General features: G+C 47.5%; 1 protein-coding gene across 2 annotated transcripts in view; it reads left to right on the plus strand.

Moving 5' to 3' along the window:
• The window catches only part of mlxip (MLX interacting protein), a 165564-nt gene that overhangs the window by 51500 nt on the left and 95821 nt on the right, over positions 1-18243 (plus strand). For both annotated transcript variants that reach the window (XM_072495325.1, XM_072495315.1), the window contains exon 2: positions 11806-11912. In XM_072495325.1, coding sequence (XP_072351426.1) covers positions 11806-11912 — 107 coding nt within the window. The remainder of the gene's footprint in view (positions 1-11805; positions 11913-18243) is intronic.

Below are 18243 nucleotides of genomic sequence, written 5' to 3' on the forward strand. Positions count from 1 at the left end.
AAATCAGGGGGTGGCGATCTTGGTGGGAAAGAGGGTGTCGTTCGAGGCGTCGAGCATTGTGACAAACAATGGCGGCAGGTACATAATGGTAAGTGGTAAGCTGCAAGGGGAGAGTGTGGTGCTGGTCAAGGTGTATGCCCCGAACTGGGACGATGCGGGTTTTATGCGGCGCAAGTTGGGTCGGGTCCCGGACTTGGAAGTGGGAGGCCTGATAATGGGGGGGTCTTTAACACAATGTTGGGTCCAGCAGTGGATCGCTCCAGGTCTAGGACGGGTAGGAAGCCGGCGGCGGCTAAGGTGCTGAGGGGGTTTAATGGACCAGATGGTAGGGGTGGACCCTTGGAGATTTGCAAGGCCGGGGGCTAGGGAATTTTCATTCTTCTCGCATGTTCATAAGGCTTATTCCCGGATCGACTATTTTATTATGAGTAGGGCGCTGATAGCGATAGTAGAGGATACCGAGTACTCGGCGATAGCCATTTCGGATCACGCCCCGCATTGGGTAGACCTAGAGCTGGGGGAGGAGAGGGACCAGCGCCCGTTGTGGCGCTTGGAGGTGGGGCTGTTGGCGGACGAAGAGGTGAGTGAGCGGGTCCGAGGAAGCATCGAGAGATACCTGGAGGCCAACGATAACGGGGAGGTCCGAGTGGGGATGGTATGGGAGGCGCTGAAAGCGGTGGTTAGGGGAGAACTGATCTCCATTAGGGCCCACAAGGAGAGGAGAGAGCAGAGGGAGAGGCTGGTGGGGGAGATGGTGTGGGTAGACGGGAGGTATGCGGAGGTGCCTGAGGAGGGACTGTTGAGGAAGAGGCGTAGCCTCCAGGCCGAATTCGACCTGTTGACCACCAGGAAGGCCCAGGGGGCGATTTATGAGTATGGGGAAAAGGCAAGTCGGATGCTGGCGCATCAGCTTCGGAAGCGGGACACAGCTAGGGGGATCGGGGGAGTTAAGGATAGGGGAGGGAGTGTGGTACGGAGTGGGGTTGACATCAATGGGGTCTTCAGGGACTATGAGGAATTGTATCGGTCCGAGCCCCCACGGGAGGAGGGATCTATGGACCGCTTTCTGGACCAAGTGAGGTTTCCGAAGGTGGAGGAGGGACTGGTAGCAGGATTGGGGGGCCCGATTGGGCTGGAGGAGCTGGCCAAAGGGGTAGGGAGCAAGCAGGTGGGGAAGGCACCGGGGCCGGACGGTTTCCCGGTCGAATTCCACAAGAAATATGTGGACCTGTTGGGCCTGTTGCTAGTTAGGACCTTCAATGAGGCAAGGGAGGGGGGGGGCTTTGCCCCCGACGATGTCCCGGGCACTGATCTCCTTGATCCTGAAGCGGGACAAGGATCCCCTGCAGTGTGGGTCTTACAGGCCAATTTTGTTGTTAAATGTGGATGCCAAGGTGCTGGCGAAGGTCTTAGCCACGAGAATTGAGGATTGTGTGCCGCAGGTGATCCACGAAGACCAGACGGGATTCGTGAAGGGGAGGCAGTTGAATGCGAATGTGCGGAGGCTCCTGAACGTTATTATGATGCCGGCGAGGGAGGGGGAGGCGGAGGCAGAGATAGTGGTGGCGATGGACGCTGAGAAGGCCTTTGATAGGGTAGAGTGGGGGTACTTGTGGGAGGTGCTGAAGAGGTTTGGGTTTGGTGAGGGGTTTGTCAGGTGGGTTAGGTTGTTGTACGGTTGTTCCAACTATATATGTACAGCAATCAACACTTTAATATTTTAAGTGTTTTGGCCCTGGGGTTGCTGATAGGACCAAAAAATGGCACCTCCCTAAAATAGCCAATTGTATAAGATTTTAGGCTGGCTGATTGTGAAATTAAAACAAGTTACAGAAATCAAACCATTTAAATTTTGGGAGTAACTCTGTAGAACTATTGTTTAAAATTCAAGCAGATATTAAAGTTGTCATCTGTTAGTACAGAACTTGAGTATTGCTGCAAAAATATATTTTTTGTCAAAGCTTTTTGTTTTGCATTCGGGATATTTTGCAAGAATAAAAATCCAAGGAAGACTAACAAATTTATACTATATGAGAAGAGAATTCTGATTTTCTCCTTTTTCAACCTTTCTCCTCTTTGCTTCCCCCTTCCCCTCTCCCATATCTACAGTTCATCCTCTGATGTTAGTTTAGCTGCTGTTTGACCTTTCACATCTTTTCTTCTCTCTGGGGACTGCCATTGGCACTCTTTCCCCTTGGTTTCTGCGGCCATTAGCACCCGGTTCCCCTGGGTTTCTGTGGCTATGACTCATCTTTCATTCTCACTCCACAGTATAAATATTTCCCACTTTCTCGGTCTGTTAGCTTTGACAAAGAACCATCGGACTCGAAATGTTAGCTCTTTCTCTCCCTACAGATGCTACCAGACCTGCTGAGATTTTCCAGCATTTTCTCTTTCGTTTGAGAATTCTGATTGATTGGGAAGTGAACTCTGGTAGAGGCATTGCCGTGAAGAATGCACCAGTTGATGGTGACTGATAGTTAACTGCCAAGCATTTGGTTTGAAATTTAAATCGGCCAACTTGACTCTGGCCAAGGCATTACCCGGAGGAATGAACCAGTAAATGGCTTTCACTTATTTTTGTTTCGCTGAAACCGAATCTATTTTCGATTCATATCTTTTTAGAGAAAATCTTTTTCCCTCTATATTCGCACCTGGTTCTTGATCATATAATATGATTGGGTTTCTTTTAAAAAAATATATATTTTATTAAAATTTTTCAAACAAAAATGTTTCCGTTTTTACAACTCAACAAGGGATTATACATTAACTGGTAAATAACATTATTTAAATAATATAGTGAACTAACAACAACAACTTAAAAAAAAAGAAAAAACAAATAGGAGAAACACAAAATATCGTTCCGCGAGATAGTCAAGGAACGGTTGCCACCGCCTGGAGAACCCCTGAGCCGATCCTCTCAACGCAAATTTTATTCGTTCCAATCTTATGAACCCTGCATGTCGTTTATCCAGGCCTCCACGCCTGTGGTTCGCCGAGCTTCCCGAGCACCTCCCACACCTGTCCTCCACCCCGAAAAACCTGCTCAGTCTTGCTCCCGTCATGTGTGCTCTATGTAGAACCTTAAATTGAATCAGGCTAAGCCTGGCACACGAGGACGAGGAATTTACCCTACTTAGGGCATCAGCCCATAGCCCCTCCTCAATCTCTTCCCCCAGCTCTTCCCATTTTCCCTTCAGCTCCTCTATCATCGCCTCCCCCTCGTCCCTCATCTCCCGGTATATTTCGGACACTTTGCCCTCTCCGACCCATACCCCAGAAATCACTCTTATCTTGGATCCCCTGCGTCGGGAGCTGCAGAAATTCCCTCCCCTGTTGCCTCGCAAATGCCCTCACTTGCATATACCGGAAGGCGTTCCCCGGGGGCAACTTATATTTTTCTTCTAGCGCTCCCAGACTTGCAAACGTCCCGTCTATAAACAGGTCCCTCAGCTTTCTAATTCCTGCTCGTTTCCAACACTGGAACCCTCCATCCATCCTCCCTGGGACAAACCTGTGGTTATTCCTTATCGGGGACCACACCGAGGCACCCGTCACTCCCCTGTGTCGCCTCCACTGCCCCCAGATCCTCAAGGTTGCCACCACCACTGGGTTTGTGGTGTACCTTTTCGGGGAGATCTGCAGCGGCGCCGTCACCAGCGCTTTTAGGCTCGTTCCCTTACAGGACGCCATCTCCAGCTTCTTCCACGCTGCTCCCTCTTCCTCCCTCATCCACTTACAGACCATCGACACATTGGCGGCCCAGTAGTAGTCGCTCAAACTCGGCAGCGCCAGTCCCCCTCTGTCCCTACTACGCTGCAGTAACCCCCTCTTTACTCTTGGGGTCTTTCCTGCCCACACAAAGCTTGTAATGCTCCTGTCTATTTTTTTAAAAAAGGCCTTTGTGATCAGAATGGGGAGGCACTGAAACACGAAAAGAAACCTCGGGAGGACCACCATTTTAACTGCCTGCACTCTGCCAGCCAGCGATAGCGGCACCATATCCCACCTCTTAAAGTCCTCCTCCATCTGCTCCACCAGTCGCGTCAGGTTAAGTCTATGCAGGGTTCCCCAGTTCCTGGACACTTGGATCCCCAGGTATCGGAAGTTCCTTTCCACTCTCCTCAGCGGCAGAGCATTTATCCCCCTTCCCTGTTCTCTGGGGTGCATTACAAAAAGCTCGCTCTTCCCCATATTTAGTTTGTATCCCGAGAACTATCCAAACTCCCTAAGTATCTGCATTACTTCTGGCATCCCCTCTACCGGGTCCGCAACGTATAGCAGTAGATCATCTGCGTAGAGCGACACTCGGTGCTCCTCTCCCCCTCTAAGCACCCCCCTCCACTTCGTAGAATCCCTCAGCGCTATGGCCAGTGGTTTAATTGCCAACGCGAACAGTAACGGGGACAGGGGACACCCTTGTCTTGTACCCCTATGTAGCCGAAAATACCCCGATCTTTGCCGGTTTGTGACTACGCTTGCCACCGGGGCCCCATAAAAGAATCTGACCCATCTAATAAACCCCTCACCGAACCCAAACCTCTTCAGCACCTCCCACAGATAGTCCCACTCCACCCTATTGAATGCCTTCTCTGCATCCATCGCCGCCACTATCTCTGCCTCCCCCTCCGGTGGGGGCGTCATCATCACCCCCAGCAACCTTCGTACATTAACATTCAGTTGTCTCCCCTTTACAAACCCTGTCTGGTCGTCATGCACTACCCCTGGGACACAATCCTCTATCCTTGTCGCCATAACTTTTGCCAGCAGTTTGGCATCTACATTTAGGAGTGAGATAGGCCTGTATGACCCTCATTGCAGCGGGTCTTTATCTCGTTTCAGGATTAGCGATATCGTCGCCTCCGACATTGTCGGGGGTAGCATCCCCCTTTCCTTAGCCTCATTAAAGGTTCTCGCCAAGAGCGGGGCCAACAGATCCATATACTTCCTGTAGAATTCCACCGGAAACCCGTCTGGTCCCGGGGCCTTCCCTGCCTGCATGTTCCCCCGTCCTTTAGTCACCCTCGTCCACCCCAATTGGCGCCCCCAGGCCTGCCACCTCCTGCTCCTCCACCTTCGGGAACCTTAGTTGGTCCAGAAACCGCTGCATCCCCTCTTTTCCCTCCGGGGGTTGGGACCTATATAACCTCTCATACAAGGTCTTAAACACCTCATTTACCTTCCCTACACTCCGCACCGTAGTTCCCGTTTCATCCCTAACTCCCCCTATTTCCCTCGCCGCTGTCCTCTTACGAAGCTGGTGGGCCAGCAGCCGACTCACCTTTTCCCCATACTTGTATCTCATCCCTGTGCCTTCCTCCACTGTGCCTCTGCCTTTCCTGTGGTCAGCAGGTCAAACTCCGTCTGGAGTCTTCGCCTCTCCCTATATAGTCCTTCGTCCGGGGTCTCCGCATATCTTTTATCCACACTCAAAATCTCCCCCAGTAATCTCTCCCTCTCTTTGGCCTCTGTTTTCCCCTTGTAAGCCCTGATGGAGATCAACTCTCCCCTGACCACCGCCTTCAGCGCTTCCCATACTACCCCCACTTGGACCTCCCCATCATCATTGGCCTCCAGGTACCTTTCGATACATCCCCGCACCCTTCCACAGACTCCCTCATCTGCCAATAATCCCACATCCAGTCGCCAGAGTGGGCGCTGTTCCCTCTCCTCTCCTAGTTCCAGATCCACCCAGTGCGGGGCATGGTCTGAAACAGCTATGGCCAAGTACTCCGTTCCTTCCACCTTCAAAATCAGTGGCCTACCCAAAACAAAGAAATCTATCCGGGAGTATACCTTACGGACATGGGAGAAAAAGGAGAACTCTTTGGCCAGCGGCCTAGCAAATCTCCACGGATCCACTCCCCCCATTTGGTTCATAAACCCCCTAAGCACCTTGGCCGCTGCCGGCCTTCTTCCGGTCCTGGATCTAGATCTATCTAACCCTGGGTCCAGCACGGTATTGAAATCCATCCATCCCCCCCCCCCCCCATTACCAAGTTTCCTACCTCCAGGTCCGGGATACGTCCCAGCACCCTCTTCATAAATCCCGCATCGTCCCAGTTCGGGGCATATACATTTACCAGCATGACCTCCATTCCCTGCAGTCTGCCACTCACCATCACATATCTGCCACCGTTGTCCACTACTATATTCCTAGCCTCGAACGACACCCGTTTCCCCACCAATATAGCCACCCCTCTATTCTTTGCGTCCAGCCCTGAGTGGAACACCTGTCCCACCCATCCTTTCCTTAGCCTAACCTGATCTGCCACCTTCAGATGCGTCTCCTGAAGCATGGCCACGTCTGCCTTCAGTCCTTTTAAGTGCGCGAACACCCGGGCCCTGTTAATCGGCCCATTTAGGCCTCTCACGTTCCACGTGATCAGCCGGATTGCCCCCCCCCCCCCCCCCCCCGGTCGACTAGCCATCACCCACTCTGGGCCAGTGCCACGTCCAGGTCCCGCGCACCCACCAGTCCCAGTCCCCCAGGCGGCGCATTCCCGCCCCACCCACCTTTCTCTTACCAGCTCCCCCTCGATCCCAGCAGCAGCAAGCCAGTTATCTCCCCACCCCCCCTGCTAGATCCCCATCTAGCATGGTTACTCCCCCCATACTGCTTCCGAAAGTCAGCGGACTTCAACTAACCCCGGCTTCTCCCGCTCTCTCCTTGAACCCCCCCCGCGAACCCCCATCCTCCTTGCGCCTGTCTTCCCGCCATCATCTCTCTAGCACGGGAAAAGACCCGTGCTTTCCTAGAACCGTCCCGCCCCCTATGGCGCAGCTCCCCCTACAGCCCCGTTCCCATTCCCCATCCCCCGCCTATGTCCCTTTTTCACCACCGGCGTCCACATTTCTCCGTGTCCCCCCGTCAAAGACTGTCCCGATACAGTGAACCTCCCTTTTCCCAATTTACATTTCTATACATCAACATTGTCGTTTCCCCCCAACATCAGTCCCTCAGTTCTGGTCCAGTTTCTCTTTTTGGATGAAGGTCCATGCTTCTTCCGACGTTTCAAAATAATAGTGTCTATTGTGGTACGTGACCCATAATCGCGCCGGCTGCAGCATCCCGAACTTTACTTTCTTCTTATGCAGCACCTCCTTGGCTCGATTGAAACTCGCTGTCCTTCTCGCCATCTCCGCGCTCCAGTCCTGATACACTCGTATCACTACATTCCCCCATCTGCTACTCCGTACCTTCTTGGCCCAGCTCAAAACAACCTCTCTGTTGTTGAAGCGGTGAAATCGCACGATCATCGCACTAGGTGGTTCTCCAGCCTTTGGTCTCCTCGCAGGGACCCGGTGAGCCCCTTCCACCTCCAAGCGGCCCGAGGGGGCCTTGGCTCCCATTCGCGAATGTAGCATCGTGCTCACATAGGCCCCGCCGTCAGCTCCCTCCACTCCCTCGGGGAGACCCAGGATCCGGAGGTTCTTTCTCCTTGATCTATTTTCCAGGACTTCAATTCTTTCGATGCACTTCTTATGTAGCGCCTCGTGCGTCTCCATTTTGACCGCTAGGCCTAGGATCTCATCCTCGTTTTCAGTTACCTTCTCCTTCACCACATGGAGCTCTATCGCCTGGGCCTTTTGTGTTTCTTTGAGCCCATCGATTGCCAGCAACATCGAGGCCAGCACCTCCTTTTTTAACTCCTCCACACACCTTCTGAGGAATTCATCCTGATCCGGTCCCCATGTCGCCTGACCTCTCTCCGACGCCATCTTGCTTCCTTCTTTTCTCTGCCGCTGCCCTCGAGGATCCTTCGTGATCTGGCCACCGCCACCGATTTTTTTCCTGCATACTGGGGGACTCCTTATTTCTTCACCTCACACCGGGTTTTGTCAAAAAAAAATTCCGGTTGGGGCTCACAAAAAGAGCCCGAAAGTCCGTCGGAGCTGGAGCCGCTGAAACGTGCGGCTTAGCAGAGCATCGCCGCAACCGGAAGTTGGGGAAGAAGCTTTTAAGTATTAGATTTCTCAACTCTGCCAGGAGAAGCTGGACAGGACAAAGGAGTTGCAAAGATGCAAGTTTCCGAACGAATAAGGTACAATCTCGATAACCAGGGAATTGGGACAGAAATAATGTTCAAAACATCTGAAGTTAAGAGAATGGAGACTAAGTTATTGTTCAGAAGAATTCAAACGAAGTGTTCTGAGACAATCGCAGAACTAGATTTAAAGTGGATAGCAGACCTCCGAGATAGATGAAACGTTTGATGTCATTTTAATACAGTCTGGGAAAGCAATTGTGAGCAGTTTGCACAGCAGGCAAGACAAAAAAATCCTAAAAGGTGTGCAATCCTGGACTGGATTCATTGTTAAACGTGGAGCGGAAGCTTTGTTTTAAAGTGTCATTTTGAAAACCTGGTTTGGAGTTTGGTATGCAAACTGCTAAGGAAAAGCATTATTTAAAAGAAGATTTGAAAGTCTGACTTTTTGAATGCAGAATTTGAGATCGCTCATGTGGAAGCTGGAGTTCAGTAACATAAGGTGGCTCATGGTATAAGAATCATCTGGGGAGGATTTTTGAGGTGAAATGCCCAGACATTCACTTGGGTTCAGAGAGGTGTGTGTTTTACCACAGATATCCTATATGCTTAAAAGTGTCAATGAGACCATTGTATCTTAAAATATACTTTGTAATCCCTGTTAATCCTAAAACCTGCATGTAATTGTTAGGCTAAGGGAGAAGTAACGGAATATTGTACCATCCAATTTTTTCATGTTAAATATTATTTCTTGGTAAAGCTAATTAGCGATCTTGTGACTCTGTTTCTCCACATTTTATTAAAAAATAAAAGTTCTACGGTCTTTTGAGCCAGGGGTCCATTCTGGAATCTTCCCGTCCAGTTATAACATCAAATGGGATTGTGACATTGGTGATCAGTAATGTAGTCAAAGTTCACAAAGAGGATAGGAGGAGCTGCCAGACAATGGGAGCTTACCTGCTGTCATAAAATAACCAACTCTTTGTCAACGGGTTTAAATTGAGATTAGAAACGCCGCATTTGATGTTTATCTTGGTTTTTAAAAAATTCATTCATGAGATATGGGCGTATTGCTGACTAGGCCAGCATTCATTGCCCATCCCTAATTACCCTTGAGAAGATGGTGAGCTGCCTTCTTGAACCGCTGCAGTCCATGTGGTGTAGGTACATCCACAGTGCTGTTAGTGTGTTCCAGAATTTTGACTTGGAAGGAAACTTGCAGGTGGTGGTTTTCTCAGGCATATGCTGCCCTTGTCCTTCTAGATGGTAGTGGTTGTTGGTTTGGAAGATGCTGCGCATGAGCCTGTAGAGCACAGAGCTGCTTGGGATGGACATCAACAAAAACTCCTGTATCTCTCTCCAAACCTTCTTGCCAATGGCACATTCTAGAAGGAGATTAACAACAGTCAGTTCCTTTCGGGCAGCATGCAGAGGGGTTGAAACTCCGGATGTGTAGGGGAGGTCTGATGGGTGAGCCTTTCTCACCACAGCCAAGCTATTTCTTGGTGCTTGTTTGAAAGCTCTGGCGATGAGGCATTATGCCCAGTGTCTTTGACAGTCTGCTCAGGGAACCAAACGACAGGACTGGCATCTTGACCCTCAGCATGCAAACACCAAGTGGCACAAGGATCTAAGATTCTAGCACAGGGCTAAATCGCTGGCTTTGAAAGCAGACCAAGGCAGGCCAACAGCACGGTTCAATTCCCGTAACAGCCTCCCTGAACAGGCGCCGGAATGTGGCGACTAGGGACTTTTCACAGTAACTTCATTGAAGCCTACTTGTGACAATAAGCGAGTTTCATTTCATTTCATTCCTCAGCGTTCCAAAGGTTGAGTCTGGCCAAGTTGCTATTCCAAGCAGTTAGGCTGCCTAGCCCTTGTGGAAAATGTTTTATTATTCCAATAAATATTGTCCTGCAAATTATTTTAATTGTAGCAGTGGCTCCCTTGGAGATGGATCTTTCACTGCCCCACAGACGCACCCGCCATTTTCGCCATCAGTTTCTCACTGCTTAAACCAATTCACAATCCCATTAGCAACTGCACCATTAATTTCACTTCTGACCGGATTGACTCTATCTCAAGTATTGTGATCACTTGATCATCCGTAAACTTCTACTTGTCAGGTTAACAATACAGAGTACCCTTAGGACTTGTTGATCTGCCCTGCTTAAGATTACACAGAGCATCCTCTAACAATATCAAACTGCTACTGGAGCTATCATCCTCTTGTTGTGATAAATAGCTGAAATCAGTCAGGATAAAGACTCGCTCTACCTTTTATAGTGTCTACTTGCATGTGAGTCATATCACAAATCTCATAAAAACTGGGCCCTTAGCATTTATGGGTCTTGGGAGATTGCATGTCTTATTCAAGTTCTGTCAGTACTGCAGGATTATAATTTGGTCACGCCTTCAATTTAAAAACTGGCTTCAAAACATTGCACAGAAAAATGTGAATGGGAAGGGGGGGGGGGGGGGGGAGCAGGTGCACGTAGAACCCCATCGCTGGGAGCCATTTGTTTTGAACTAACAAAGCAGCAAGCTCCAATCCCTGAGCTGTTTTGCCACGAGAATTTTGTGTAGAGTTGTAGCAGACATGTAGAGTTCATGGCTGGAGTCACAAAATGTGAAACAGCTGGCAGTGCAGATGAAAATGCAAATGTCATATTCCACACCCTCCCATCACGTATAGAATTAACAGTCTAATAACAACATACTGAATCTTCCATCCCCAGAGGTACTGTGATAGAAAGTAAAGCATGAACATTTGGTTAGCGTTTTATTCAAACTTGTGACCAACATTTTGGGTTCCTCCTTGATCCTACCCTCAACCATGTACTCTTCAATGTACTGCAGTCCTGACCGATCTGACCATAATAGTCCTGTAGAATTTAACTGCAGGGCTGCTCTAAATTATTTTCTGTGGGATCCTTGCCTGCAGGTAGCCTGATTGAGCAGCTGGAGGTCTTTTGTGCGAGAAGCCTGCTTTACAGGGCCGAAGCCTACAAGAACAGATAGATGTGCTGAGGGAATGAGACAGATCATTTGGCAGGGGCGTGGGAGGCGAGGGTTCCTGATCTTGGTGGGTGGTTTGGTAGGATCTGCTGGTGGTTTTAGGAGATTTATTAGGTATATTGTTTGACTTGATGAAGCACCCCAGCTTTTCCTCGCCCAGAAATAGCGCTGTAAGGTATTTACCACATGGATTCAGCCCTGTTCACCTCCTTTAAGCTGCTGAATTTCCTGAGGCCCAAAAAACTCTAGTACTGTAGGTAAAAATGAAATGACTGTTAAAATGAAGCGATGCAGCCTCCCTATAATATTTAAATTATGAATTTAGAAAATGGGTTAGTCACCCGCCTCCCATCCCACCTCTTAGATTTGGAAGTGGGCAGGTTTGGTTCCTGTTTTGCTTTTCATTGTCACCTCTGACAAGTCTCCAACGCACCTGTTTTTGGGAGATGCGATTCATCTGTGTCCAATAAAATAACTCACCAATTCCCTACAGTTATCTTGCGTGCTTTCAAAAGTGCACTCCTCTCCAACGTTGTCATTAACATGATTTTCGTGTATGTCTTCAGTGCTGTACTTCACACTTGCATGGTAGAATCTGTAACTTTTTATAAATATCCAAGATCAGCAAGTTGACAGTGTAAATTAATGTATACATTTTCATTCTGACTTGTCTGTAACTGACAGATAACTGCTGTTTCACATACAAATCATTTAAATTAATATATTTAAAATCTTACTAACCTTGGAACTCTAATTTGTTGAAACAGTCAAATATTGAATCCGATGCATTTGTTTCTAGTGGAAAATTGGTTTCTCCTAAATGGAAAAATTTCAAAGGATTAAAACTTCTATGGAGAGACAAGATTCGACTGAACAATGCTATCTGGAGGGCATGGTATATGCAGTGTGAGTGAAATCTCTGCCTTATTTTTTTTTCTCAGTTGATAATATACATTTACAGTTTTTGATGAAGTACAGTAATTGAAATGTTTCCTGTATCAGTTCATTTCAGTGCCTCATTGTTGTGCTACCTTACCCTGTGTACCCATTCTCACTTCTCCAATCTCCTTAAATACAAGGTTCAATCAGGTGCCCCAACAGGTAGTTTATGTTGTGACTGGGAAGCGGAAGTGAAATTTATCTTTATCTCCAGGATTATGACCATTAAATGTTCTTGTGTTGAACAAGTTTTCATCATTTGATATGAACAAGAACAGATTAATTGGAACTTTTGAAAAAAATGAATAGTTGTACAGGCGTGACTTTTTAAAATGACAACCCCTCCCCCCTGTTTTTTAATGATGGATGGTGCACTTCAAGTGCTTCTATTTTTTTGCTGACTCTTAAAAGTAGCGTTAAAAAAAAAGAGCTGGCAGATATTAGTCACTTTGCATTACATTTTTTAACATTACAATCTGATTTTTTAAATGTTTCACCAGCCTGTGTGTAGAATCATCTCTACTGCAGATAGAGAATCCTTCAGAGTGAAACCAAAGAGAAAATGCTGGAAAATCTCAGCAGGTCTGGCGGCATCTCTAGGGAGAGAAAAGAGCTAATGTTTCAAGTCCAGATGACCCTTTGTCAAAGCTGGTCAGCTTTGAGTGTGGTGACTAGGGGATTTTCACAGTAACTTCATTGCAGTGTTAGTGTAAACCTACTTGTGACAATAATAAAGATTATGAATTGGATTATGAATTATGGAAAATTAAGATTGAAAAATTTAATTGGGATGAAACAAAATCAAACCAGGGAGTTGAGAGGGGCAGCTGTCCAAAGAGATTGAGATGTGAATTAGCATATCCGTGAGAAAAGCAAGTATTTTCCTATGTGACTAGAGAAAATCAATGGGGATACAGAAAAGGTAACTTCAAAGTGGAACATGGAACACAGAACAGTACAGGCCCTTCAGCCCATGATGTTGTGCCGACCATTTATCCTAATCCAAGATCAACCTAACCTACACCCCTTCAATTTACTGCTGTCCATGTGCCTGTCTAAGAGTCGCTTAAATGGCCCTAATGACTCTGACTCCACCATCTCTGCTGGCAGTGCATTCCACACACCCACCACTCTCTGTGTAAAGAATCTACCTCTGACATCTCCCCCTATACCTTCCTCCAATCACCTTAAAATTATGTCTCCTCATGACAGCTATTTCCACCCTGGGGAAAAGTCTCTGGCTACCCACTCTATCCATGCCTCTCATCACCTTGTAAACCTCTATCAAGTCACCTCTCTGCCTTCTTCGCTCCAGTGAGAAAAGCCCTAGCTCCCTCAACTTTTCTTCATAAGACATGGCCTCTAGTCTAGGCAGCATCCTGGTAAATCTCCTCTGAAGCAAGAAGGAAAGACGAGCGTTCCTTTCACTTTCAAGGTCTAAACACGTCTACGTTCTCTCCGAAAGTATCACATAGGAGCCAAGGCAGGACATTTTGTTCCTGGCCCAACCATTGGTTGCCAGTTAACCAATCGAATCACTCACTCCAAAGCTGGTTCCAAAGATCCACTAGGTGCCGAGGATTCCGGTGTCTCCTTTCCAAAATACAAAACCTGGGAATGCAGTGTCCTGGCAAGTAGGCTGGTTTTAGAACAAAGAAAATTACAGCACAGGAACAGGCCCTTCGGCCCTCCCAGCCTGTGCCGATCCAGATCCTTTATCTAAACCTGTTGCCTATTTTCCAAGGATCTACTTCCCTCTGTTACCAGCCCGTTCATATATCTGTCTAGATGCATCTTAAATGATGCTATCGTGCCCGCCTCTACCACCTCCACTGGCAAAGCGTTCCAGGCACCCACCAGCCTCTGCGTAAAAAACATTCCACGCACATCTCCCTTAAACTTTCCCCCTCTCGCCTTGAAATCGTGACCCCTTGAAATAGACACCCCCACTCTTGGAAAAAGCTTGTTGCTGTCCACCCTGTCCATACCTCTCATAATTTTGTAGATCTCAATCAGGTCCCTCCTCAACCTCCACCTTTCCAACGAAAACAATCCTAATCTACTCAACCTTCCTTCATAGCTAGCACCCTCCATACCAGGCAACATCCTGGTGAATCTCCTCTGTACCCTCTCTAAAGCATCCACATCTTCTGGTAATGTGGCGACCAGAACTGCACGCAGTATTCCAAATGTGGCCTAACCAAAGTCCTATACAACTGTAACATAACCTGCCGACTCTTGTACTCAATGCCCCGTCCGATGAAGGCAAGCATGCTGTATGCCTTCTTGACCACTCTATCGACCTGCGTTGCCACCTTCAGGGTACATTGGACCTGAACTCCCAGATCTCTCTGTACATCAATTTTCCCTAGGACTCTTCCATTGACCGTATAGTCCGCTCTTGAATTAGATCTTCCAAAATGCCTCACCTCGCATTTGCCTGGATTGAACTCCTATCTGCCATTTCTCTGCCCAACTCTCCAATCTATCTATATTTTGCTGTATTCTCTGACAGTCCTCCTCGCTATCTGCAACTCCACCAATCTTAGTATCATCTGCAAACTTGCTAATCAGACCACCTATAAGACCATAAGACATAGGAGCGGAAGTAAGGCCATTCGGCCCATCGAGTCCACTCCGCCATTCAATCATGGCTGATTTCAACTCCATTTACCCGCTCTCTCTCCATAGCCCTTAATTCCTCAAGAAATCAAGAATTTATCAACTTCTGTCTTAAAGACACTCAACGTCCCGGCCTCCACCGCCCTCTGTGGCAATGAATTCCACAGACCCACCACTCTCTGGCTGAAGAAATTTCTCCTCATCTCTGTTCTAAAGTGACTCCCTTTTATTCTAAGGCTGTGCCCCCGGGTCCTAGTCTCCCCTGCTAATGGAAACAACTTCCCTACATCCACCCTATCTAAGCCATTCATTATCTTGTAAGTTTCTATTAGATCTCCCCTCAACCTCCTAAACTCCAATGAATATAATCCCAGGATCCTCAGACGTTCATCGTATGTTAGGCCTACCATTCCTGGGATCATCCGTGTGAATCTCCGCTGGACCCGCTCCAGTGCCAGTATGTCCTTCCTGAGGTGTGGGGCCCAAAATTGCGCACAGTATTCTAAATGGGGCCTAACTAATGCTTTATAAAGCTTCAGAAGTACATCCCTGCTTTTATATTCCAAGCCTCTTGAGATGAATGACAACATTACATTTGCTTTCTTAATTACGGACTCAACCTGCAAGTTTACCTTTAGAGAATCCTGGACTAGGACTCCCAAGTCCCTTTGCACTTCAGCATTATGAATTTTGTCACCGTTTAGAAAATAGTCCATGCCTCTATTCTTTTTTCCAAAGTGCAAGACCTCGCACTTGCCCACGTTGAATTTCATCAGCCATTTCTTGGACCACTCTCCTAAACTGTCTAAATCTTTCTGCAGCCTCCCCACCTCCTCCATACTACCTGCCCCTCCACCTACCTTTGTATCATCGGCAAACTTAGCCAGAATGCCCCCAGTCCCGTCATCTAGATCGTTAATATATAAGGAGAACAGCTGTGGCCCCAACACTGAACCTATACTTTTGTTCAGATCATTAATGTATATTACAAACAACAGTGGTCCGAGCACGGATCCCTGTGGAACACCACTAGTCACCTTTCTCCATTTTGAGACACTCCCTTCCACCACTACTCTCTGTCTCCTGTTGCCCAGCCAGTTCTTTATCCATCTAGCCAGTACACCCTGAACCCCATACGACTTCACTTTTTCCATCAACCTGCCATGGGACACTTTATCAAACGCCTTACTGAAGTCCATGTATATGACATCTACAGCCCTTCCCTCATCAATTAACTTTGTTACTTCCTCAAAGAATTCTATTAGGTTTGTAAGATATGACCTTCCTGCACAAAACCATGCTGCCTATCAAAGAACAACAAACAAAGAACAAAGAAATGTACAGCACAGGAACAGGCCCTTCGGCCCTCCAAGCCCGTGCCGATCATGCTGCCCGACTAAACTACAATCTTCTACACTTCCTGGGTCCATATCCCTCTATTCCCATCCTATTCATGTATTTGTCAAGATGCCCCTTAAATGTCACTATCGTCCCTGCTTCCACCACCACCTCCGGTAGCGAGTTCCAGGCACCCACTACCCTCTGCGTAAAAAACTTGCCTCGTACATCTACTCTAAACCTTGCCCCTCTCACCTTAAACCTATGCCCCCTAGTAATTGACCCCTCTACCCTGGGGAAAAGCCTCTGACTATCCACTCTGTCTATGCCCCTCATAATTTTGTAGACCTTTATCAGGTCTCCCCTCAACCTCCTTCGTTCCAGTGAGAACAAACCGAGTTTATTCAACCGCTCCTCATAGCTAATGCCCTCCATACCAGGCAACATTCTGGTAAATCTCTTCTGCACCCTCTCTAAAGCCTCCACATCCTTCTGGTAGTGTGGCGACCAGAATTGAACACTATACTCCAAGTGTGGCCTAACTAACGTTCTATACAGCTGCAACATGACTTGCCAATTCTTATACTCAATGCCCCGGCCAATGAAGGCAAGCATGCCGTATGCCTTCTTGACTACCTTCTCCACCTGTGTTGCCCCTTTCAATGACCTGTGGACCTGTACTCCTAGATCTCTTTGACTTTCAATACTCTTGAGGGTTCTACCATTCACTGTATATTCCCTACCTGCATTAGACCTTCCAAAATGCATTACCTCACATTTGTCCGGATTAAACTCCATCTGCCATCTCTCCGCCCAAGTCTCCAAACAATCTAAATCCTGCTGTATCCTCTGACAGTCCTCATCGCTATCCGCAATTCCACCAACCTTTGTGTCGTCTGCAAACTTACTAATCAGACCAGTTACATTTTCCTCCAAATCATTTATATATACTACAAAGAGCAAAGGTCCCAGCACTGATCCCTGTGGAACACCACTGGTTACAGCCCTCCAATTAGAAAAGCATCCTTCCATTGCTACTCTCTGCCTTCTATGACCTAGCCAGTTCTGTATCCACCTTGCCAGCTCACCCCTGATCTCGTGTGACTTCACCTTTTGTACTAGTCTACCATGAGGGACCTTGTCAAAGGCCTTACTGAAGTCCATATAGACAACATCCACTGCCCTACCTGCATCAATCATCTTAGTGACCTCCTCGAAAAACTCTATCAAGTTAGTGAGACACGACCTCCCCTTCACAAAACAATGCTGCCTCTCACTAATACGTCCATTTGCTTCCAAATGGGAGTAGATCCTGTCTCGAAGAATTATCTCCAGTAATTTCCCTACCACTGAAGTAAGGCTCACCGGCCTGTAGTTCCCTGGATTATCCTTGCTACCCTTCTTAAACAGAGGAACAACATTGGCTATTCTCCAGTCCTCCTGTTAAGTTTAATTTCTTCCAAATGTGAATAGATCCTATCCCTCAGTATCTTCTCCAACAGTTTGCCTACCACTGACGTCAAGCTCATAGGTCTATAATTCCCTGGATTATCCCTGCTACCCTTCTTAAACAAAGGGACGACATTAGCAATTCTCCAGTTCTCCGGGACCTCACCCGTGCTCAAGGATGCTGCAAAGATATCTGTTAAGGCCCCCAGCTATTTCGTCCCTCGCTTCCCTCAGTAACCTGGGATAGATCCCATCCGGACCTGGGGACTTGTCCACCTTAATGCCTTTTAGAATACCCAAAACTTCCCCCTTCCTTTTGCTGACTTGACCTAGAGTATTTAATCATCCATCCCTCGCCTCAACATCCGTCATGTCCCTCTCCTTGGTGAATACCGATGCAAAGTACTCATTAAGAATCTCACCCATTTCCTCTGACTCCACGCATAAATTCCCTATTTTGTCTTTGAGTGGGCCAATCCTTTCTCTAGTTACCCTCTTGCTCCTTATATACGAATAAAAGGCTTTGGGATTTTCCTTAACCCTGTTTGCCAAAGATATTTCATGACCCCTTTTAGCCCTCTTTATTGCGCGTTTGAGATTTGTCCTACTTTCCCGATATTCCTCCAAAGCTGCTTCAGTTTTAAGTTGCCTAGATATTATGTATACTTCCTTTTTCATCTTAGCTAGTTTCACAATTCCACCCGTCATCCATGGTTCCTTAATCTTGCCATTTCTATCCATCATTTTCACAGGGACATGTCTGTCCTGCACTCTAATCAACCTTTCCTAAAAGACTCCAACATTTCAAATGTGGATTTACCCTTAAACAGCTGCTCCCAATCCACATTCCCGAGCTCCTGCCGAATTTAGCACTCTTCCTTTAGGACCA

Source organism: Scyliorhinus torazame, chromosome 1 (assembly GCF_047496885.1).
Source record: "Scyliorhinus torazame isolate Kashiwa2021f chromosome 1, sScyTor2.1, whole genome shotgun sequence".
In the NCBI taxonomy this organism is placed as follows: Eukaryota; Metazoa; Chordata; class Chondrichthyes; order Carcharhiniformes; family Scyliorhinidae; genus Scyliorhinus; species Scyliorhinus torazame.